We start from the raw sequence: 25,868 nt of genomic DNA on the forward strand, positions 1-25,868 counted from the left end.
GCAGATGGTGACCGCTGAGCTGAGCCTGTGTGTGTGTGTGTGAGTGTGTTAGTGCATGCTTTAGAGCGCAAACCTCATCAGTATTCCTCTCACTCTGGAGGAATTAGCTGCCAGAACACTGCTTTTTTTTCTGCCAACTTTGATCCCAGCCCTCCCTTCAGGACCAGTCAGGTGGACAACAAACCGCGCTCGTTATAGCTCGTAAAGGGAGCGGCGGCGAGCTCGGGGCCTCGGGCTGCGTGCAGTCGGGATCACGTATGTACACGGGAGCCAACGAGTCCAATAAGCGTCAACTTAAGCCACTGTCTCCACTCTCCCCGCATGCTTTCATCAATTCCTGACTGCTGTGGAGGATAACTAACAAATGAGCTCGCCCTTCAGCTGTGAAATTAATATAATGGTCAAATCTTGTTTTAAATTTGTGTGATAACGAGCCAACTAGCCGATGCTGGAGTTTACGCAAGGCTTCTGGAGAATAATAATAATAACAATGGCGATGCTGGTGAATAATGGTTCCTGCCGTGAACGCCTTCTTTTCCTTTATGTCTACATTCAGTGCTGATTCAATCATTATTATAATCATTCAAATATCTTCATTTTAACTGAACAGTATATTAAGCTTTAAGGAACTTTCTCACCTCAGGTCTTCAGAGGCCCTCGCCTGGATCAAGGGAGTTTCGACGGAGTGTCCAAACACGGCGCCTTCGGAGCCTGAAGATGAAATGTACTATATATAAATCACAAGGTAAGTGTTTCTGTAGCAACATTCAAGCCACTGTAAAAGCTGTCAGTCAAACCCTTGTAAAGAGTACGTCATCCTCTGCTTGCAGATCGACAGTGTGAAAGCAAAAAAAAAATGGGCTAAAGACCAAATGCTAACGCGACAGCAACCTGCAGTGTGAGGCATCGCGTTTTCATGTACTTATTTACTTATTTCCATGAAAGGGGTGACCAAAGTTATGCTGTTGAGGAACGCCTGAAACAATAAACTGAGACACACTAACTCCCCACAGATATTATAAATTAAAGGACTCATATTATACCCTATTTCTCTAAGTTTGACCTAGTTCCCTGGTGTCCTAATGAACATGTCTGTGACATGTTTTGGTTGAGGATGAAGCGCCATAGCAGTTCAATCACTCTGCCAAAACAGCCCTGTGCAGAACGCTCGGTTTTGAGCGTCTGTCTCTTTAAATGCAAATGAGACACAGGAAACTACGTCAGCGTCACTGAGGCTCCGGCAGCTAACAGCAGTTAGCATTTGGAAAAGCCATCATTTGCAGACTCTAGCCGGCTTATTGCCGTCATATATAAAATGGAAGTTTGTGTAGAACTCTGTGCTGCACTGTGCAGCCAAGAATAGAACACTTTGCGTACTTCCGCTCTTGCGCTTTTGCTCTTGCACTCTCGCGTTTTTTAGGGTCAAAGCAGGCCCAAATTCCAGGAATTTGCACAATGTGACGTCACAATGAGTGCGGAAGTCAACATCGTGTGTTTTATCTCCTGTACTAAGACTGAGGCGGACCACAAAAACATGAGTGAGTCATCTTTTTTTTCACACTTTGCCTACTCATAGGGCCTCCAGAGTCCCAAATATACAAGTATTAACATTATTATGATTTTGCATAATACGTCCCCTTTAAACAATAGTTGCCCCTTGGCCATTCAAGAGATCCCCTTTTTTATATGCAGTCTATCCCATCCACAGAATTGAGTGATAGTAAATGTGTGATCTGGCCCTGGACTGTTGCGGGAAACTTGTAAACCGTATGAGCTACAGGATGTAAACAAACTCAAACAAACCCACTTTATTGCCTGATACTCATTTTTAAAGTTTTATGATGCCTATTGGCGCCTAATCATTGTTGTTTTTATAAAGGTACCACTAGGATATACTTTATCCAGCCATTCCATTTATTGTTTGTACATGAAACGTTGATTAACTGAGACTTTATTACCTGTGACAGTGAACTTTTCCGTGGTCATGACGACTTCCTCCTCATCCGCAGTGAACAGCAGCCTGCCTCCATCCATACTTCGTACCTCCAGCTTCTGACACTGAGCTTCCACAGCCTCAGGTCCTGCAGAGAATAGAGAGTGAGAGATGCACGGACTGGAGCTGCTTTTACAGTTCCAGCGCCTGCTGGTAGTGATTAAATCTCTGAAAATCATCTCTGTTCCTGAAAATTACATATTTATCTTTCCTCCATGCAAAAATCCCTACGCTGCCTATACATCACGCAACACATCGACAAGTGGGACTTTTGCGAGTAATTCAAGGCAAACGTGTTTGAACAGCGAAATGAAAAAGTTATGTGAATAATACAGGATTGCAAGTCCAGAATTATAATGCACTTTATGTAATTCTCGCTACAACATTTGGAACATAATGGTAATAGATTGCATCAGCTTTGTTATGTGGCTATATTATTAAACAGCTAAAATTGTGCAGATCCTGTCAAAAAAAAAAAAAGAAGAGATTATTAGAATATTCACTTTGCTCGTAAAACACAATTATACACAAACAGACAAAAACAAGCATTTTTCTCATATGTATCTTATTAAAATACATAGTGTATGAGACCATGCTGGGGAGAGGCTTTACAAAAACAACTTAGATTACATTATCAGGATTTTTCAAACTTTTTTAATTCTCCTTGCTCCGCTGATCTGCTCCTGTTCAATATTTCATGAGTATTTCATGGGCTAAATACATGTTTTAGTTTGACAATAAATATGCAGCAGAGGACAAATTTCCACCTTAAAAGCTAACATTAACATTGTAAATGGTGCTGTCAAAACAAACGCGGCCTTATGTGTTTCTGGCTCAGGAAAATCAGCCTCAGGATACTAGTTTGGGCATGTAAGAGCATTAGCATTGTGAAATAAGTGTTCAGCCTGCAAATGAAAGGTGCCTAACAAAGCTGGATCAGCCATGCTTTTACAATGAATGGAGATAAATCAGCGCCGTCTTGCACTGGAGATGAATATTAATTCGTATTCATGTGACTTCTGTTTCCAAATGTACATGCAGAAACGTCTCAAATCTCCCTTTCTCCCCGTCCCACCCACACCTTCTCTCCCCACCATTAATCCATGGGCTGCAACGGCTCGGGAAGTTAATTATTCTCATGGCGTTTCATCTCATTTCGGGCAAAAAAGCACTTTGTTCAAAAGCGGGCGTTCATTTTTGGAGGAAGGCCAAGCGTGACCGAAAAGTGTCACATCACTAGTCTTGTCAAATCAACATCAAATCTCAACTTAAGTTGCCGCAGATCAATAGCTGCTGATGTTAATATGCAGGTCACCCACTTTCCAGTGGTCATTAATCACATAAATGACTTTGCTAATTTGGACTGACTGTTGTTTTAACTTGATAATAACACGAATCCATTGGCTTTTTAATAAGTGCATCAAAGGTTAGTGTCTGGAAGAAAACCAAAGACTCTTTTACAGGCCTGGAGATGATTAGAAAGAGAATATAAAAATGAACTGTTGTGGTTCAGTAACATCCTTAATAAACATAAAAGTTTAGAGCCAGGATCAGATGAATGGAGGATAATTTATAATATGCTGCATATATAAGAGGGCCACACCGGCACATGGCTCGCACTGTTGCCTCACAGCAAGGAGGTTGTTGGTTTGCATCCCAGTCCGGGCCTTTCTGTGTGGAGTTTGCATAATGTTTCACATCAACTTTCTAATGCAGCAGATGATTAATGGCATGTTTCTACCGAGTAGAACAGATTGGTAGGTTTTACATTAGGAATCGTACCAAAATAACCAACCGCCCCCAAGAATTCCATTTTTCAGTACCCTTCACTTGGGGTACCATAGTAACGGTGTGGTACGGGTGGAGCTAGACACATGACAGCCCGCTGATTTGGCGACAGGAAAGCGTCACTTCATTGCCACTGGTGTTCAATGCCAGCAGTCTATTCTCATACAGAGCTTGACGTCTTGTTCAGACAAACAGACACAGAAAAAAAATCGAGCTGTTGGATGTCCTCCTTTGTTGTCCATTGGGTTGTTGTCTCACTGAGGTTCTGTTCTCAGTCGAAATGCAAGGGCTTTTTATCGCAGAGCTTTACCCCTCCGAATTGAATTGTACCATGATGGAGCTATACAGCTTTACTATAGCAAATGGATTTGCTTCCAAAATAAACAATAGTAGGAATTAAAGACTCACCGACTGTGAGCTGACCGGTTAGCTGACCTTGGCTGTCTCTGGCGTTCAGCGTCACGTTCTTTTCTGAACGCAAGACCAACACGTTTTCCTGCTGAGCAAGAGACACAGAGATGGAGAGAATTAATAAATGGCATTTATTTAAAGCTTGGCCTAAAAAAAATGTGGCCATCATCCATGTCACATCTTGGGTTTTAAAGTGCCTAAACAACTTCATGTAAAAGATAAAAGTTCTGGAGTTCATATTCTACAGTTGCTGTAGATAATAATATTTTACCATCAGTCTTGTGTGGGTTTAATGATGAAATGTATATGGCTGAAACCAGAGGTGACATACTTTATACTGCCCTGAAAATCAGTATATGCCTACATCAATGCACAACAAATTAGCTGGATATTTTTTTAATTTAAATTTTACAATTTAACATTTCAATGTCTTTTTTGTCCCCATGTCTGGTGCCATTTGTTAGATTAGCAAATGTTGGTTTTCACCTTTGTTTCCTTTTAAATATATAAGGACCTGCTGATGTGAACTGTCTTGTCCCCGTCCACCCTGCGCTGGTTTTGAATACACACAAACGCTCCCTCAGTCACTTCTGATAGTTTAGCATTGAAAGAGTCTGTTTTCAGATAAAGGAAACAGCAAAAACAATAATGTTAATTAAAGCGAAGAAAAATGTATGATTTTATTTCCCTTCCTGTGAGCTTTTAAGTTGCTAATGGAAACTGTGTTATTTTGAGCTTTTATTTTGAAGTACTTCCTGTGAAACTGTGACCAATGGCAGGCTAACTGACTGCCATTGGTCACAAGCAAGCTAAATGTTTTGTTTTGTGACATGCAGTGCCCATGAGGTTACAGTTCAACACCTGACTGGAATGGGAACAAGGTATGCTCTTATTTTACATGTATTCTGTTCCTTACATGTTTAAAATGTATAGCAAAGAAGTGTATATGCGTTGTTTAAGTCACATCATCACTAGCTTAGCTAGTTTTGTGTATGTGCACACTTAATTTTAGCTTAGCCTTGGACTCACATGATTATCTATGGTTTATTGACTTAATTTGTTTGTTTCCTTTACCTGTAAGAGCTTATTTTATTTTGTCATTTGTCTTTTAGCCCTTCCTATGGTGTTTTCTGAAGAAAAAAGGTGAATGAACCTGTGTTTAAATAAGACTTAAGGTTGAAGCCTTTGGAAACATCACACTACAAAGTCTCAGTTGTAACTGGACAGCTGCTTTAATCTTAAAAACTCCTGCTCAGCAGCTTAAAATAAGTCAATAATTCCCCCTCCTTTCAGCTGTGTTTTGGTCTCCTCTAACTCCTGGGAAATCTGGCTCTTTAGCTGCTTAATGCTCCCGTATGTCCACCAGCTGTGTGGTGTTGGGCAGGTGCACTGTCACTTTGTTATCGCTGCCAGCTGCATCTAAAAATGACATTGCGTGCGAGCCAACGCAATAAAAGCGTGGGCTATAAATTCTAAAACAGTCTGTGTGGGTTCATCACTCTAAGTGACTATTACAATTAATCATTTAACAACTTTGGTTAATATATAAAAATATTGATCAATGCAGCTTTAATGCCGTTAATTATCATGACTCACTGCCATCTATAGTGTATCTCTTTAGTAGGGATGGAGTCCTCCATTTTGGACTCTCCTGATCACTACTGTCAATATAGTTCATAGTAATGAATATTACAGAAAGTCATGAAATGTCTATGACATATCATCAGAAATTAAGGAAACTAACCCAGTTTATTCACCATTTTGATTTCCATTCATGGCCGCAAGTGCTGTTTATGTTTTGGATTGTTGTGCTTCGCCCACCACCCAACCAATAACACAGCTCGTAGCACTCGCAGCAGAGCAGTGAGTTGCAGCCATGCATCGGAAATGCTGAATGTTACCAAACCTAAAAAAAACATCACTTTGGTTTTCATAAAATGTGTAAAAGCAAAACAAGTGTCTTAAAATATAGAGGGCTGAAAGTAGAGAGGAAATTATAAAGAGGCACGCAAGGACAGGGACGCATCAGCCAAGGCTAGCCAATATTTCACTTTCACACACATTCTGTCAGTGAATATTTAATGTATATAATGTTTTTATAGTCCATTATTGTCACCTTGCCATCTCCTCTCATCAGGTCCTTGTTTTCATGTTGACAATTTAACCAACCATGTAAAGTATAGTGTTTTAAATTGGGATTATGGAAGTAAAAGTAAAACTTTTAAATATCTTCAATATTTAGTTAAACTCTGAGCTGATAATTGTGCTTTGATGGCTCGTATATATTTGCATGCCTTCTCTAAAGAAGAATCAGAGCAGATTTTTTGAAGTTTGTGTGCTGTAACTTTGCAGAAGTCATCTGCTTCATTTTCATTCCCTGCCTGCTCCTCCACGATATAAATGCACACCATGAAGTGAGAAGTTCTCCGGGACACGCGACGCCATGGAAAAATGTGAGTTCTCAACTTGAAGTATCCCTTTTAAGAGTTTATAGCTCTTTAACTGTTTCCTGAGGGGCCGTTACTGAAACGCAGTTGTTCTCCTCAACACTTCAGTGGGGTTACATAAAACGATTTTAGTTGCCATGCCTGTTGAGGAAGGTCAAGTGCAGACCAGAGTGAATGCACATAGAGATGTAGCTTGTTGTTGTCGGTGCACTGAGCCCCATCAGACTGACAAATGACGATAGCTCCTTTTAAAGAAAGGATGCTTTCCTGCATGCAATCACTAACATCACAGCTTGGAGTAATAGCACAACACAGCGCTTCAATGAAACCGTCAGGAACCTTCTGTCTCTCTGCGAGTGTTAAATATTTAAAGCACAGATCAAGAGGGTTTAACTGTAATCCTAACCAAATATTTGCATAAAAAACATTTCACTGTTAATTACAGTTATGTTTTTACCAGAAGCTATTTTGCATTCCGAGCAGAACAAGTAAACATAATTTAAAAAAACAAAGTTGAATAGGTACGCTTATTATTCCTTAATGTCCTCCTTCAAATATCAAATCCAAGCAAAGGCAGGGTACAGGCATTTTTGGAACGCGTTTTAATAGTTTTCATATTAAAAGCCCTTGTTTTTCCAGTGTAAAGCAGATGGCTCCATTAAATTGAATCCTGCAAGCTTGCTTCGAAGGATGTTCCGAGTTTTAAGACCCTGACACAACAAGCGTTTAGAGTTAAATGGTTTCAGACCTCATCTGCTTGAATCCAGGCGATTACAATCAACTCCATTATGTTCATCCAAGGCAAGGAGGCGAGAGTGAGTGAGGGAGATGTTTCAGTCCAACAATAACCGACCTGCATCTGATGCTATTTATAGATCAGTCTCCAGAGACGATAATGAGAGCCAACAGTCTGAACAGGAGAGATGTGATTAACTGTATCTGTCTTGCCTCATTTCACATTCAACAGTGACGATGCATATTTAACAATGATGATGTCGACAGGTTTTTATAGATTTTTTTTTATTTTGTAACTTCGACGTCAGCAGCATCGTCACTGACTAGGGCGAGACTTTGCAATATACGACTGGAATTTTTAAAATGAAATCCAGGTGAATTATTATTATTCTGCTGATCATGAGCAGAAATAACAGCCACTGTGCTTCTCTGGTTTCTCTGCTTCTCTTCTGTGTTCACCTGCTGTTTCCATTATTAGAATTCAACCATGTTCAGTCCATTTATTGCTTCAATTAATTGATGATAGATTAAACTGTACTAAGGCTGCAACGATTATTTGATAAATTGGTAATTAATTATTATTAATGAAAACTAATCGTATAATTCATAATTCAACAAGTTTTCTGACTTTACAGCTTCTTAAATGTGAATATTTTCAGGTTTCTTTTCTCCGTATAACAAAGAAATCGTTAAAACGGAGTAATTTTGGTTGATGATATTTGAAAACATCATCATTTCTAGGTTTGGTAAACAAGGTTCAATATTTTTAACTTTTACTGTAAAACTGTACTATTAGCAAGATTTGTATACTGTATTCTACGTGGATATTTCAAATGATTCTGCTTCTGTAAGAAATCAAAAATGAATTATTTTGGTTTGTGCACTGTAGTGGGCACTTATATTTTGAAGTTTTGGAAGAAACCAACATTATTCTGACATGTGAATCATTGTTTTCTCATCAAGTTAATATATAGTAAAGCAAGAAGAGAGGAAACACATAATGAATGTCGGCTCAGGAAACAGAATGAAGAAGAGAAAATGGTACAGTAAGAATGCAAATATTTTGGCATATGACATTTTATCGAGAAAAAGTTTAGTTAGTCAGTCTAGAAAATAGTTAATAGATGAATTCATGACTAAAATAACCATTAAATAACCAATTTTCCTCTGAGTTAGTTCAAGTAATTTGTAAAGTCACTCAGTTCCAAAGCAGTAAAAACAACAGATCTGAGTGCACTGACCTATCTGCTATTGATCATATCTTCTTTGTTTTCGTGCTCAGAACACTGAGCAAGAATTTGTGTTAGATCAATACGACAAAATATTACTATATTGTTGAAAAACTGACATGCGTTATTTCAAATGTATGTAACAATACATGTTGTAGATTCTCGAGCGATTGCAAATTTGGAAAGGGAGAAGAAGAAACATCAAGTTTGACAGAAATATATAAAATGGATGTTTTCTAGTGTTTGGCGCAAACAATTTAGCCTTTATTCCAGTTTCCAGTCAGAAAGCAACAGCATCAGCCACAAGAAAACAGATAACAGGGCAAACCTGACAAGAATTTGTTTGCTTCTTCCATTATCATGTTTGAAATTCATATCATATGAAAGTGAAAGGGCTAATAACAGCCTGCTCTCACATGGTATCACTAACACTGTGAATGAAAACTTCTGATGGAAGGAGAGATTTCCAGCATGACACATATTTCAAAAAGCCTGAAATTAAAGTCCCTGTGTTGCTTTCAGCTGGGTGAAATTTCGAGTGTCAAACTGACTTTTCATGCCTGAAATTATAGAATACTTTTGGCTCTCGCAGGTGTAACTGGAGCTGTTGTGTGCTAATCATGGGCTTGAAATACAAAAAGTAAATATTTGACATTAAACTCTTTCTGGGGAATCTTTTTTTAATGGGGTTTTTTTTTTTGCCTTTTTTTTTATTCTGCTGAAACCATTTGAAATGTCATGTGTGCCGAACTGTCTGTGGAGGCTGACAGCTGCATGGGTGGATAGGGAGATGGAGAGATAGAAATGCATAGGTAAAGCCTGCAGGGCAAGGGTAAAATAAAATTATATACAGATTATTTCATCGGCTGTGACAGACAGGTCAGTACAGGTTTGACTGAAACTTGCAGCAAAATTCAAATTGAAACAGTCGCACTGTTAAAGATCCACAGTCAGAAGCATGGCACAATAATACCTGTAATTTCATATGTAAATCAAATAGTGTGGCTTTACTCGAAATGTCATATATGATTGTCGTCATATGTGTTATTAATCCGTCATCTTGTCTATTTTTTTTTCAGAGGAAAATTGATCCTCGTTAAAGACATGATGAACATGTTCTTCGTCAGAAGTGACATTCAAATTATTACCAATTTGCAAGAAGTACAAGAAAGTACAAATAACATTAACATATAATGTTAGAAAGCTCGTGGTGCACAGAGACAGACCATCTGAACGAATAAGACGTGCTTTACCGTTCTGTCTCTTAAAGCATTTTAAATATTAATGTTCGCCAGCTCTTCTGTTGGCTGTTTGGAGAAGTTGGAGTAATTTACAGCGGCTTTTTACGTCTGCATCAAAACAGCTGGAAATGAAGCTGGTGATATGATAGTGAATCAAAGTTGTCATAAATATTAGTATGTGAGAAAAAAATTAGTATTGAATTACAGAAGGAACCGAAAATTGTCAAGTACCCAACCCCGATCAAGATAAACCATGATGTTAAATGCTTTTCTGTATATTGTTACAGACATCATTTTCAATTTCAACAACTAACAAATCATTCACCTGCAAAACCGAATGACTTTACCTGTTTTCCTTTGTAGGTCTTACTGGTTATTTATATTCTTTTCACAGCGTATTGTTTGTAGTATAATGTGCGATGTCCAAATGGCAAGTCTATGTTCTCAGTCTGCTGGTGTGTTTGTGAATATTTGCATAAAGTGGATGTGGGTTGCGTTCAAATGAGTCTCAGACAGTAGAGGCAATTTTTTATCGGCGAGACTGATAGTGAGCTTATATGTTTTATTGTGCTTTAAATGTAGATACGGAGACACATATTCAATGTTGTTATCTGTGTCCTGTCACTTTTGGCTCAGTAGTTTTGTAAACAAACAACCTTTCAGTTTATGGACTCAGTGATAAACAGAATCCTTTTCCCTTCTTTTTTTTTTTTTGTCTATGATTTATTTTAGCTGACGTAATAGATAGCACATTGATATATAAGGAGGAAATATGGAACACAGTTAAGTAAAAAATGAACTAATAATTCTGAAGTACGGTCACCTACAATGGAGTGTAATGCCGAGATAATTCAGATAACATTAATCTCTATATTTTTATGTTTTGGCTTGCATGGACTGTCTCCAGTGTAAGGTGTATTTGTAATATCACCAGCTCTCATTTAACAACATGCCACTGAAAGTGCTGTTTTCACGGGCTACTTGGATTGGAATGTGCTGCCAATTTCACTGCCAACAAAACACAGCGGGAGCTATTTCCTCTTGGTATTTACTGATTAAAGCTTCAGCCGTCCATGAAGAACTGAAGCGCCTTTGAGTTTGGCTACTTGATTGTAAAGCATCTTGGACTTTGAACATTAAAAAAACATACTATATTTAACTGTTAGATATTGTGGTGCATTACAGTGGTCACTGCTGTGTGCGGTAATGGCTTATTGATCAGTAGTGGTTATCGGACTGAGGAACAGCTTTGTGCACTGTGGTGTGAACTCATTGGCTAACCATAATCCCTGCTCTTGCAGTGCTTGCCATAGTTCCTCAGGTGAGAAATATTGAGTGACCCACAGAGATTTTTGTCCTGCAAATATCTCTGGTGCCGGTAGATAAGGGTGCCACTGCCCAGGCTGTCTGTAAAACAAGACAGTAAAAATGTCCGCAGTTGGTATTGCACTGGGAGATGAAATATTGGCTTTGTCCATTGTTGGGCTTGTGTGTCTGCTACAGCCTTGAGGTGTCTGTTACTGCTGGGCGCACCAATGTTTTATTTAAATCAACATTTAGCTCCGAGTGGAACATCAAAGTGGGAGAGTGGGCATTTTTCTAAATCGGCTGTGGCAAATTGCGCTCACTATCGGGCCACTTCCTCCATCGACAGTCCCTTAAAAATTCAAATTTACATGGAATCCTGGCTTCGATGGCTTGAAATTGCTTTCTGCACCATGCCTAATCACTGAAAAGGGGGATGATCCAGCAGAGCACCGTGTGATTCGTGTGGGAGAAGGATATTTGGATCAACTTTGCGCTGGAGCTGTGTTAGTTAATCTACTAAACATCAAAGATGAGGCAATGGGGGGGGTGGAGGGGGTGACATAATGTGGGCTTGATTCAAAATCCACCAGGGGGACTCTGGTCCCTCTGCAATCGTCTGTAATCTCCTATAGGGTTGCATGTGTCCTGAGTAGAAACGAGAGGCAGCCTATTACCCATTTCCTGTTGATGGGAAGCCCTGATAGTGCAGTGTTGTGGGATGACAGGAAATGAGGAAGGCGATGAAGAGAAGGAGCTGTTGACAGAGTTTAATCTTTTCTATCCAGGCGCAACTATGAGGTAACATTGATCATCAAGTCTGAGGGAAGTGGGCCTTGTTGGTAATGAACTGATCACTACTTCTTGAAATCTGAAGGCTGAATATCAGTTTATCTGCAGCCTTGGAGAGACATTTCCCATCTTACCTTGAGTTGATGGTCGTTTTTCAGAGCTGCTGAATACTGATAAACATGCAGCTGCAACGTACCTGTCTGGACTGGATCTCTTTCACATAGAGTGGCAGGAGAAACTCGGAGATTCCTTCCAGGTGAATCCCATCCTGGTTCAAATGGAGGTTTCCCATTCCATCCTGAAATGTAATCGTGATCATCAGGAATTGATTTTCTTGCATTTACTAAAAACTGTAGCATGCAACTTTTAAATATTTAAACAAACGTCTGTTAGATTCCAAACATTGTTAAAGGGGACATATTATGCAAAATCAACTTTTTAATCATATTAATACTTGGGACTCTGGAGGCCCTATGAGTAGGCAAAGTGTGAAAAAAGATGACTCAGTCATGTTTTTGTGGTCCGCCTCAGTCTAAGTACAGGAGATAAAACACCCGATGTTGACTACCGCACTCATTGGGACGTCACATTGTGCAAATTCCTGGAATTGTTGTGTCCCTAAAAAACAGACGAGGGGAATACTACCCGGAAGAGCGGAAGTCTGCAAAGTGTTCTATTCTTGGCTGCACAGTGCAGCAGAGTTCTGCACAAACTTCCAGCCTCAGAGGATTTATGTGTCCAGTGGATACATTTTATATATGACGGCAATGTGCCTGCTAGATCATCTAGGATCAATCATTTTGGTTCAGCACAAGCATGATCCGCGGATTGCTTTATGAAAAAAAAAACTTGTGCGCATGTTCAGTCCACACACAGCGTGGTCATGGCGAGCGGAGGAACGGAGGAGCTTCAACGCCCCACGTCATTTAAATCCCCTGTTTTGGGGGAAAACCGTGACGGTGTGTAGGCACTGTGGCACAAGAAAGCCATATTTGAAGCGACATCACCCCGGTGTTTCACTGACATGAGTGAAAACTAAAGCTGCTCAACAACTGCTTATCACCGCAGCATTTAAGCAGTCCCTTGCTGCACAATCCGACCGTGCTAAAGCTATCACAAACTCTGATCCGAACTGTGAGTTTTTTGATCCGTTGCACCAGGGATTAAAACTAACTTTTTTCACCACCGTCCCGGAAACGTCCCGGGAAACATTTTGAACCGTCCCGAATCGTCCTGAATCGTCCTGAAAATCTTTTTTTACATTTTGAGTTGTTACTTACTGGTAATATAATAAAAACACAATACATTATGTTGATAATAAATAATATTATTATTATTATAAATATATTTATTTCCAGACTAGATTTGTTGTGTAGATGACAACCAATACACTCAGTCACAGAACTGTGGTCTACCGGACCTAATGCCACTACTCCACCATTTAGTGACTGCATTTAGTGGGTTGTAGTCGTCATGAGAAGGGCATTGAGATTTGCATGAGGCTGTTTAGGGCTGTCAAAATTACTCAAAAATGACTTTTGAAAAAACACACATATTCAAATATCTGTATTTGAGTATGATATCAATGACTCGCGCATCTGGTGTGTGCTGCATCTGCTGCATCTGGAGGCTTTAAATCAGCCAGACTGTCAGGTGATGACAGCATGACGTCAATAACAGGACGAACTAATACAACCAGACATAACTACTTGTAGATGTAGTTTATTTAAGTTTAAACATATTTCACAACATATTACCTACACAAAAATAAGTAAATTAACTAATGACCAAGAGCACGGATCTCTCTCTCTCTCTCTCTCTCCGCGCATACTGGTTTGGAGACTTTCCAGCGTTTAACAGGTGTTGTTCCACAGTGAACTCGCTCTGTTTCGACCGCCGAATTATCGGTGTATCCCTAAATATAACATCTTTATTGACAAGAACGATGTAACCGTAATAATGACGCACTTGATAGTGTGACTTGGGTTTCAATCGGCACCTGGACATGCGTGCGCTGCGCTGATTACATGGGGGCGCATGCGCTCTTGTTCCCCGGTATAGAAAAAGCCATGGTGTATAAAAAAAATCTATTTTAAATAAATAAACAAGCAACTCTAAGCCTGGCGGGGCTTCATTCAGTGATTGCAACAAACATGTCAACATTAATGAAATGTTTACATGCAGTGCAGGCGCGCAAAGCAGACAGCAGCGCGAGGAGCAGTCTCTGCGTCTCACTGAACAACACAAACATGAGCGCGCAGACATTTACCTTTTCACATTAGTATTTCTCACTGACCGCGAACCCGTTCTGGTTCACAGAAAGTGTTGAAAACTTAAACAGAAAAATTTAGTCAGTCAATATTCTCTTTCGTCCCGTGGTCGTCCCGAGAGAGAATATTGATCGTCCCGATGACAATTAATAACGTCCCCGGGACTACGGGACGGTGTTAATTTTAATCCCTGCGTTGCACCCCTACTCATTTGCACTGACCATTCTGAACAGGGCTCTTTTGACAGGGTGATTGAACTGCTATGGTGCTTCATCCTTAAGGTAATTTGACCAAAGCATGTCACAGACATGTTCATTAGGACACCAGGGAACTAGGTTAACTTGTAGAAATGGGGTATAATATGACTCCTTTAAATTAGTTATCACAATGCCGGTTGGATCAGTTTCCTCAGTGTAGCAGAGGTTATGCACTGTAGGTTTACACTAGTTTCCCATTGTATTTAAAAAAGATTTACTGTGAACCCATAAAGTGCTGCATTACACAGAACTAGAACATGGCAGACTGGTAGATGAGCAGGCAGCACTGCTGAGTGACAGGCAAGAAGTCGGACCTGACATCGAGGTGACAATGCCGCAGACACTGTGTCCGTGTGACAGGCTGCGAGCAGTGGGAGGCAAAGTGAGGCGAGTCAAGCTAATGTGGCAAGTGTGGAAGTAAACGCTGAGGAGATTGAAATGATAAAAGCCAGAGAAAGATTTATTATACCTCTACAACTCTGCATGGCTTAGCTAAGTCCTATTGTGAATGTTACCATAATGAATATTATTAGAGGCTGTCATTCAAGTAGCAGTTTTTCTTATATTATTCAAGGTCTTGCAGAAAAAATTAACACAACAACATAATAATAGTTAATTCACTCAATTCCAGCCCTGTTTTAGTGCTGCGGCAGTCAAAACTACAAAACTTTTTATTTAACTTAGTTAGTTAGTTAAAGCACAAAAAGTGTTACACTATGGAGTAAATTTAAGTCTCAGATTATGGGTGGGTATATTATTATTATTATTTTTTACCTCTGGTCCAAAAAGTGGTATTTATTTGTAAATTAGCTGTCACCGTGGGCATCAAATCTGTGTGGGGTTTGATTTAACTTTCAGTGCAATGTATTCTGCAGGAGATTAGCTCATAAGTAAGTGTAATTGCGATTTAAAGCTGCAGTGCGTAACTTTTGGCAAGCTTCCTGTGCATTGCTGCGGTTAGATGCCTCATAATGAGCTTTCTATAAATCACTTTATCTTTACAGGGGACCTCATGCTGCATTAGTGTATGTAACTAAAATGTCCAGCCAATAAATCTCACCCCAACAATCCTGTCTGTCAGCGTCTCTCATCCGATCTCTCCTCAGTAATAGCCCATTGGCTAACACTTAAAATATAAAATACAAACTTGCCAAGAATGTTTAAAATTAGCGGCGTGTCTTTCATCTGTTACTGACTTTGAATTTGGGTTTTTGCATTTTCATGTGGATGAAGATGTTTTTTGAGAACTCGCTGTGTGTGGACAGGATTATTTTTAAAACTGGAAGAGGAAAACCTTTGTTTTCAAAAAATGCCCACCTACACGTGGATGAAACCCAACTTTGGAGGCAAATAAGCTTATGCCCTGCCATGCTACAATTGTCAAAGCAAAAGTTCAGGTGCAGCTCTGCAGAGAAGCGTGAACAAATGGACGCCATGGGGGGGGCTGGACAAAAAAAGTCCCCACTGTTAGCAGCACAAATGGACAGACAGATAATTACAGACAGCAGCAGGTGACAGAAGTGATGAGGGAGAGGAGGGTTAATGTCATTCCTGTACTGAAGTCAGGGTGATGTGGTGGGTGGACAGAGATGAGCATGCGCTGCGGTCAGTCGGACAAGTAGGTGGGAGGGCAGGAGAGCATTGCTACAGTCGAGTGTTGATGGGTTGACAGCCTGGATCAGCTGGAAATAAACCTGAGGTAAACAGAAGTGCTTTGGTTTCCGGGGTTTAATAGAAAGACAACGACACCATAACTGGCAAACAGAAGAAGATGAATTTGTTTAAGCAATGACCTGAATCAGCCTCTTCGACCACTTTACTTTACAACTACCATCACAATATATTTCATCCTTGGCTGCATAGATTGACTTTTCCACCCCTTTTGAATCATGTTTTCATGTTTATGTTTGGCTTTTTCCTCTTGAGTATCATATCGGCTCTCGGAACATGTGTTTTAAAACCGCAGTGGATAACTTTTAAATATAAACAAACATCGATTAGATCCAAACCATTGTGAAATGAGTTCCCACAATGATGATTATGGCCATCAGCGCCACACAGCTCTTGTAGCCTTTTTTCAGTATAATGGTGTTTATATCTAATTTCCATGCTGAAAACACGAAGGGATTTGATTTTATGTCAAGACAAACGAGGCAACGGCAACAATTACGCTCGTAAAACGAGACGAGTATGACCGAAAAACACAAGAAAACACCCACAAAATTATTCAAAACTGAACTCTATTGCTTAGGAAAGTTTGCACGCTCTGCATTTCGATGGGATGAATGCTGCCAGTCAAGTATTGCTTGACAGAGCCTGTTTTAAGATAAAGGACTCAGCATAGAAGAGTTCCTGTTCATGAAGACCAACTAAAGACAGCATAATAAGAATAAGAACAAATCACCTAACGTTACTCACTGCAGCTTTAAGGCGGAATCTCTTAGAACCTCTACTTTGAAGCTGCATCATTTTCAAAAAACTAGTGATTTTCAGGCTGTAGCCATCATCAGGCTTTGTGTGTGGTGTCCTCTGATAGACGGTCGTATACCTGTCTTACCTGAAATGATGAGACGGTAAATTTTGACGTCGCTCGTGACAGGAAGAACGAGAGCTGTTATTTTCTCCAGTAGGCTTTTCATAAATACAGCATGTAGTAGCTGATAAGAAAGTGAATGTATGGCCTATAAACAAGGGTGTAGTTTAGTTTGTGTTTTCTTATTGAGTCCTGAGTGATGGGGAGCAGTGAAGTACATTTTCAAGAGTGACACCAACACCACTGATAAGGTCTTTTACTCCTGACACAGATTGATGGGAGGCAAAGCAGTGGAGGAGTGATAGCAATAGTCGGAGGTCAAATTGTCACAGAGAGAGGATGCTGCCACTGGGAGTTTGTTGACAAAATGGTAAATTGTGTGCATTGTCCCTGAAAATGTCACAGGAGCTTGCAGCTTCTGTCGGTTTGGTTTTGGTCTGAGATGAACACATTATTTTGTCACTCAATTCAACAGCCACGTCTCTTCTAATTCTTTATCAAATCCAGCAGGGATGTAGCCTGTAGAACATCCTAATGGGCATGTGTAAATAAAGTCGTTCCAATCAGCAGAGAGGAGAGTCCGTTGGGAAGCCTGAACTAATATGGCCTGTTACAGTCATAGGTTCAACTGGGAGGCTGCATAACAGGCAGTCTGAGACAAATAACTTTTTTTTGGGTCTGTGAATCATGCAAATCTTCTTTTGTGAAGTCCCTGAATAAAAATTTTAATTTGGAAAGTGAGCATAATAGGTCCCCTTTAATATGTTTCAGACCATTAAGCCAATAATCTCAACAGTTAAAATCCAGCCTCATAACCTCACTTTCCAAACGGAGTCAGCCTCATTTTGGACAATGCCCCCACTGTAGTACTCACCATAGAGAAATTCATGACTTTTATGATCCACACTGTGAGGGCCAGGTTAACTATCATGGTGACCAAGAGCAGCAGCAGAAAGAAATAGAGGCATCGTTTCCTCCAACCATAAAGGCCCACTGGGTAGACGGCATCACAGCCTGGTCGCTGGAGATGGAGGGACTGGGACGCGAGGATAAACTGCTCCTGGGTAATCTGGAAAACAAAGAGACACACAGGAGCCTTTATGTTAGCAGACTGCCAAGGACATATTCATTTCACAGAAGCAATCATGTATTGTAAGAGGTTATTATCTTACAAGCACCACTAAAAATGACTCTGAGCCGAGGCATGGCAGTGTTATTTCACAGTTTTTAAAAAGTAGTGCGGCTACAAGTAGAGACCGTGAGTCTAAGCATGGGCACAGCCTGAAACGTTCATGCTTGGCAGTTAAAATGACAGAGAGGGGTATTTCTATCTGTAATGCACCTTTGAACTAGAAATTCTGACTATGTGGTGCAGATATGTTTTCAGAAAATTTCTATAATGAGTTATTTTAATATTCTGGCATGTCATATCTGGGCACAACCAGCTTTAAAAAAACGGGAAAATTGGTAGCAGAGTAATCCGCCAAGCTGTGTGCGTAGAAAACAAGGTCTTTTGGGGGACTTTATTTCATTAGACGAGAAACCAGATCAGTGGCAGCAAAATAGTGCCTCTTCTGTTTCACTCCACTACAGCAAATCAAGATTTATTGATTACAAATTAAAAATCTAAATAATTACTGGCTAATCATGGTTTGGAAAGCAGGTGGTTTGATATTCCTTTTTTTATTAACGGTCTTTTCATTGTACATTACATTTTCATGAATGTAGTAATATCAGCTTTGTTCGTCTTGTTGACATTTTGACAGACTGGATCTGTTTTCAGAAAGCCATGATTGACAGCTTCCTGCAGCCGATGTTTACGACTGCACCTGAGCTGGAATAGTTGCCGTGTTACTGCTCATCAGCCTTTCATGGGGTAAATATTTCACCTCCCGCAGACACTAAGAAGGCGACATGAGCCTGCAGTAAACCATTGCCACGGCAGTCAGTCCACAACTATGTCAAAGGAAAGTCTTTCGCATTATGAAAGAGAAAAACAGGAGGCAAATTATGGGGATGCCAGAAAATGTTCTCCACTATGACTGGGAAACTAAGTGTCCGCCAGACACAGCAGAGCTGCTGCATGAACGCTCTGATCTGAGATCAGAGAGGATGTTGCCTGTCAAGCGTGGTTGTCCGGAGCCGGGACTAGCGGTTGCTGTTCTCCAGTCGATTGTGACCGTGAGCTGACAGTGTGAAACTCCACATCACAGACCGTGGTGTTGGTGGAGTCCTGAAATGTTCTGCTGCTGGGGATGAATTCACAGTGAGGCGAGCTCACCACCACACAATCTTACATACTGTAGATAATGAATAAAGCTTGTGCAAACTAAGATAATATTTTTACAGCAGCAGCAACAGCAGAATGTTGTGTATGTTTACATGCACAGTTTAATTGAGCGAAGGCTGTAGTCCAACTAAGACAGACAGTATATTTTCTCCTATTTACAGTATATAGGAGAAAATCGATTTATTGGTCCGTCTGGACTTTGCTTATTTTAACCATACAAGGGCTAGAAATTTTCCTGCGACTAAGTGCTTTTGCCCATTTTTCCAGAATAACTTTCAGTATCTGGCAGTCATTTACAATTAACCGCATGTTAAAATAGTGTATTAACAATTTAAAATGAAGAAAAACACAAAGACACATTTGTTTGAGTGAAATGGAAGTGAAGTACAGATTTTTCCGATAGCACAAACGTTGCGTAATTTGCGGTACTGCAAAGTGCGCTTGCACAAACGTGTTGTCACTCTGTGTTATAGGGTTACCATGCATGTAATCACACTGACTGACATCATATGGTGAGATGCATCAGGGAACTACAGTGGCATTAACATACTAAAAGGAACTTCTTCATTTACACACAGTAGTAAGCTTCAGTTTCAAAACATTAGCTTTGATTAGCAAAATAGCCCTCCTTGCAGCCTCCTAATCACTTCACATTTTGTTTGCACCTTGGTCAAGGTCAGATGCACATTCTAATTTGAGTTTAAAAACGTTTTGATTTTAAAGCACTTATACACTTATACAACCTCATACATCCCTGTAAACCCTTCTAAATGCTACACAGGACCGTCTATTGATTCACAGCACCAGCACAGAATCCTTTAAAATGCATGAACACACGATCATGACGTTGACACACCTGTGCAAAGTTGAGACTCCAGGAGTGATATGAATGCATAACTCAAATATAAAGAACCTATGTCCCCCGTACTTTATTCACACTAATAGGTGCCATTAGTATGATTTCGTGACAGAGTGAGCGCAGACTCTTTAGCTCAGCAAATAAAGACTTTTGTTTACTGGGGTTTTAATGAACAGAAAAGACCCTTATTTATTCTTGTTGTAATAAATCAGTCTCTGTCATTTCAGTGATTATAAAAGCACAGAATGGGATATTCTGTGTTTATCAGCTGGTTTTAGGTGTATGACCTTCAGGCTGTCCAGCAATTCACAGAAACACTTCCCCAAAAGCAGAAGGATTTATTTGGTCGCTACGGCTCGGCAAATTATTCTGTGACTGTGATAGTAGATTAAATGTTTGAGTCACTTGACAGGTGAAGTAGTCAAATTTTTCTCTCGTTCCAGCTCCCTGAGTATAATGATTTATTGTTATGTGTGATATTGAGGGGGGGGGGGGCTATCTTTGAGCTGTGGTCTGTAAGGTTGGACAAAAATATAACTGAATTCTGGTTCTGGAAAATAACACTTGTTTTACTGATTTCTGACATTTGTAAACAACTGTTATTATTGCGTTGCAAAGGGAAATTGATCAATACAATCAAGATGAACCCTCAAAGCAAGACGGCCTACTCGGATGAACACCTCAAACTCAATATTTGCAAAATATTCTAAGTTATCGTCTATATATATATATATATCTCAAGCTTTTATAACCACATTCTTTCCACTATTGACTGAAAATTACCTGCACTTGTCCTGGACAATCTGTGAAGTAGCCAAGAGCTCTGTCACCACCTAACAACTTAATCCACTCTTTTAAGTGAATGCTTCCTTGGACAAACAGCTAAGGTCACGTCTGCAGGTTGCTGGCAGATGCCTCACAAATTGATGCTGTGGCATTGCTGCAAATACAAATGACCCATATCACTGCCCTAAAATGTCAGTGATTCCAATTTAACCAGGGACGGAGCAAAGGGGCAGCAGTATTATGAGAGGTACTTACTCTGAGGCTGAATATAAACTCCCTGTGGAGTGTCACAGTGTCACGTTTTTACAACTTTCCACAACTATATGGTGCGTGTGAGGAGTTAAGCCATAAACTCGATCATCTAAAAAACATTTAAGACTGGGGGTAACAATAAAAACTTGCATGCGAATATATAAAGTATGGTAACAAAACACAAGTCCTAACAAGCACCCATCTATTAGCCTATAGCCGTGCCCCTGGTGGACAGATATGTTTATTTTCAATCTACTGTTGCTAGGGGGAAACTTCAGCACTTGCGATTTCCATGGCAACCAGGTGTTCTCAACGCTGGTGTATCCTGTGATTGCTTTGCAAGAGACTTAATGCATACAGTAAATCACCCTGGTCGAGTCCGGCCTCCTGAAGCTTGGTTGTTCACAGAGCACGAGGACGAGTGCACAGCACCTATTGTTTTGTGGCTCTGTCATTTCAGCATGCTGGTCCCATCTGACTCTCAGAAACATGCTGGACTGGAATGATCGTGATGTCAAACAGCGGCTCCTGTGAGCGACTACTCTGACTTTTAATAAAAAAAGTATTGATTACAAGGTAAGTTACACAGGCATATCACACTATGTTGGATCCCATTCATCAGTTGATGTCAGATATAGTCGGCCTAACAGTTGCCTCTGAATATGCAAACTCATTATAAAGCATGTGCAGCTGCTGAAAAAGTGAAAAAGTCCACACTTCAGGTCGTATCTGTACTAAAACCTCACAGTGAAGAAATCTTGAACTGTTCCTGAAATTCCTATGTCTTGAAAGTCCGACTGTGACTTACAAGACATAGGAAAACCAGGGAAAACCAAAAGACACTCAGCACTTGAAGTAAACTGCTATCCCTGCAGACCCTCGACTTCATCTCCCTCCAGGGACGCTAGAAGGTTCTTTTAGTGGGGGTCATGGTGCTTGTTTTAGTGCAGTCGTGCTGTCGACACCCCACTTCCCTTGTCCCTGTCCCATATTTGTCTGTTTAAATTTGAATAAAATCACAAACTGTAATGAATTGTCACGCCCCATATGTCCTGTCCTGTTCCATTAGGAACCATTAGAAACCTAATGGTTCCTAATGGTTTTTTTCTAATGGTATTCTACTGGATTTTTCAGCAGGGCTATCTCGGCTAATGTTAACAAAGTAATAATAGCTATCATTGAGCTAAGTCAAAACTGTTTTGCTAGCAAGAATTCAGTTGAGAATTCCCGTTCATGTGTTCATGTAGTACAAGCACACTTGTAACCAACAGGTAACTGAGAAATACAGATAAAACACAGACATGTAGTGAATGCTACACCAGATATGTGGTCCGCTTTTCTTTTGTAATTGGACTAGGGTGCATTACTTAAAACAAGCAGACCTATCTGTCATCTTAGAAAAGTATAAGTAAGATTCATTCGCACAATGTCTATATAATCAATCATATTTCCTGCCAATCCTGCCTTAACACATTTATGTGGTTTCATTTTTGATGTAGGACAGGGGTTGCCAACCATTATTCCTTAACATAAGGAATTGTTCTGTATTTTAAAGATAAAAGACGTGTTGTCAGTAAATATAAAGTTTGCACAGAGAAATACATTTTTGTGACCATTTTTATTTAAACTCACATAGAGTGGTCCTATCGCACATATATGTGGGTTATGGAGGTCTACATACATACATTAACTTGTGTTTATGGTCAAAAACCTCCTAGTTGCTGTAAATGAGCCAATAGAAATCTCTCCTAACCGACACTCTCGTCAGTCGTGCTATCTCAGACTGAAATCTCACCCCCAGAAGACAAATTGTGTTGTGATTGGCCAGCCAGCAAGAGCTTTTCAAACTGTCTTGTGATTGGCCAATACCTGGAAGTGACGTAATCAGCACACCAGCTCTCAGAAGTGCAGCTCCCCCTCTGGAACGGTGGATGCACTGCTACTCATTGTCAAAACATTGTTTAAACACATTGTTTAAAATAGCTTTGTCACGACTCCCTGCCGCAGTCCCTTTTATGACTTTGATCCGGAGTCGGACCCAGAGTCAGAAGACACTGTCGCTCATGAAACACTTCCACAATGGACATTCTTCTTCTTCTGCGGTTCAATGTACGCAACCGGATGTGCCCGGACTAGTGCCCGGACCAGGAGGATCCGCTGTTAAATCCGCTATTTGCGCTATTTGCACTGACATGTGGTTTTATTTATGTTTATTTGAAACGCAGCAACCCTGTCTAGGACAACTCAGGGGTAAGTGCAGGTAAAAATTCATGTAATGCATAAAACAAAGGCAGACTCGAGCAAAGCCGAACGGAATAGAACAAAGCTAAGGGCACAAAAACAACTTTCAAAAGAACAAACCAGAAGTATAACAGCAAAATGTGATGGGTCTTGATGGTTTGTCATCTTTCAAAAGAGTTGGGGCCTAGTATAAAAAGTTTGGGAGCTGTGGTGCACCATTTTAAAATACTGACGTCATCTACTGCTGCTTGTTACCACAGGGAAGCACTACAGGTGAGTGGGGCTAAACGCTTGAAGAATTGTTTTTACTCCTAATCACACCCTGTCCGTTTCACCAGATGTGATACTGGTGCTGTGTTGTATCACTGTGCGGAAAATGAATTCCACTGGATTTGGTCATGTAGCTCATACATGAACAAACAATATTGACAAATCAAACCCCTGATCGCTGAAAAAAATAACAAACAAAAAACGGCCAGTCCAGTCATTTATCACCCTAACCCTTCTCAACAACCAACAAACAAATGGTTCTGATATCTACTCACTGCTAGAGATGGTTTACCTCCTACAGTCCTGATTACATGTAGTTTCTATTAATAGAAGACCAACACCTACACAGCAACTTGCCTCTTAAAGGTATAATATGCTGTAAACACTGCTGTCTCTGTAGAACATGCACCAAACTCAAAAGGTCCTTGTGGATTTCCTGTCTTATCATATTCACGTTAATATGTACTTTGTACTAACTTTATCAAGCCCTTTTAAGTTTGTGCTCTTTCTGTGTCACTTTCCTGTTTTTTTTTTACTTCAGGCAGCTGAGGGTTGGGGTCTCCTCAGAGCTTTTTTACTACTGAAGCATCCAGCTAAAGCCAGCAATTACCCAGCAGTCCCTGTACCCCCAGTGCCAGCAAGCCTCATCTGCACCAATTAGCGTAGAGGGTGATCTTCTCCATGCTGTTTTGATCAAACAGTGAGATGCTGCAGAGGCTGCAAAAATGTATCTGAGGAGCCGCTAATGAAAGAAAACGAGGCACTATTAATTCTTGATAATGTTAATCAGCAAATCAGCGAGTCGCTCTCACTCATTTTCTCTCTCTCTCTCTCACTCAGCAGTGCCACGGGAGTCCCGCGGGCGTCCACGCCTCAGCAGGAGTTACGAAAACATTGGAGACGCACTAATGACTGCAAAGCTACACACCCCGTGCCGCGTTATGAACAGGGCACAAGTGCTGAGGCAGCAGCAGCGGGGAAAAAAAACAAATTGGCACAATCACACTGCAGGTCTGACATACAGTATTAAAGCACCTGTTTATTTAGGCTCTGTGGGCTTTTGACAGAAAGCCCAATCAAACAGACAGACGCCTGAATTCATGACTGTAGCCTTGAGAAGCCAATTATATTCCTGAAATGTGCAACGCTACGTATTGATGTAACCATTTCAGATGCGGTTGATGTGACAATCAAGCATGAGGGCGAGGGCGGCCGCTGTCGATCGACGCGCCACTTGGACGCAAAATCCAATTTTGGTGGCTGCATCATCTCTGCTGGAGTTACAATAGCGGCAGAGCTCGTCGATGGCTTCATCGTCGGCGGCGCGGTTGCCCTTTTCTGCATGGACGTACGGCAGGAGGCCCCGCTTCCCTCGGCTGAAGGTAACAAGGTATGACTCAAGTGAAAGTACAAGAGCTACAGGGATCAAAGATCTCCAACAAGTCTGGCCCGATGAAAGGTCAGGGCTGTTCAATCAGAGTGAACAGTCAACAGAGCCTCAAACATCACAGACGTGTTTGAGGGGGAGATTTCAAAGAGAATTTCCTTTGCCTCTTACATCTGCCTTTTGAGGACACTTTCATGAAAAATGGACGCGCTTTTGTAGCACACAAATGATCAACAAACCTCTGACCTTTGCATCATTTATTAAAGGTACAGTGCGTAACATTTGTTTGTGAAGTTGTGGCTGAATATCCCTGACCTCACCCTTCTCTTCTAGAGAGAATGGGTGACACGATATCACTTTTTCATGTCCGATATCTCAAACTCAGTTATCTGCCGATACCGTCATCAGTCTGATACAGTCATTTTAGTTCTTTCAAACCATGAAGCTGTTCACAAAACAAAACAAATATTCTTCTCCCATTAAGCAGAAATAAACAGCCTACATGACTCGGCTAAAATGCTATTGCTGAATTTCATTTATCTATTTACAATAAGACAGTGGTGTGTGTGATATATATATATAGAATTTTTGGATCGTATGGGATTTTAGATAGTGCCGAGCATGTTAACAGTGGCAACGCTAACGTATGACACATTTCCATGGCGACTGACTGGAAAAAGCGCCATGTTTATGTGACTCCCGATTGTTAAAATGAGCCTGTAAAGTAACACTAAACTTTTAAAAGAGAGGCACACATGCACAGTACACAGGTACTGTTCAAT

At 40.5% G+C, this 25,868-nt stretch overlaps 1 protein-coding gene across 1 annotated transcript in view; it reads right to left on the reverse strand.

Annotated features, from left to right (window-relative positions):
- LOC310938885 (zeta-sarcoglycan-like) overlaps positions 1-25,868 on the reverse strand; it is a gene marked incomplete at both ends in the record, with an annotated part of 40,419 nt that overhangs the window by 11,798 nt on the left and 2,753 nt on the right. The window contains 5 exons of the mRNA XM_083903513.1: positions 639-711; positions 1,959-2,081; positions 4,190-4,277; positions 12,138-12,239; positions 17,876-18,070. Of these exons, the coding sequence (XP_083759639.1) occupies positions 639-711; positions 1,959-2,081; positions 4,190-4,277; positions 12,138-12,239; positions 17,876-18,070 (581 nt within the window). The remainder of the gene's footprint in view (positions 1-638; positions 712-1,958; positions 2,082-4,189; positions 4,278-12,137; positions 12,240-17,875; positions 18,071-25,868) is intronic.

The sequence above is a fragment of the Microchirus variegatus genome (genome assembly GCF_963457635.1).
Source record: "Microchirus variegatus genome assembly, chromosome: 2".
Classification (NCBI taxonomy): Eukaryota; Metazoa; Chordata; class Actinopteri; order Pleuronectiformes; family Soleidae; genus Microchirus; species Microchirus variegatus.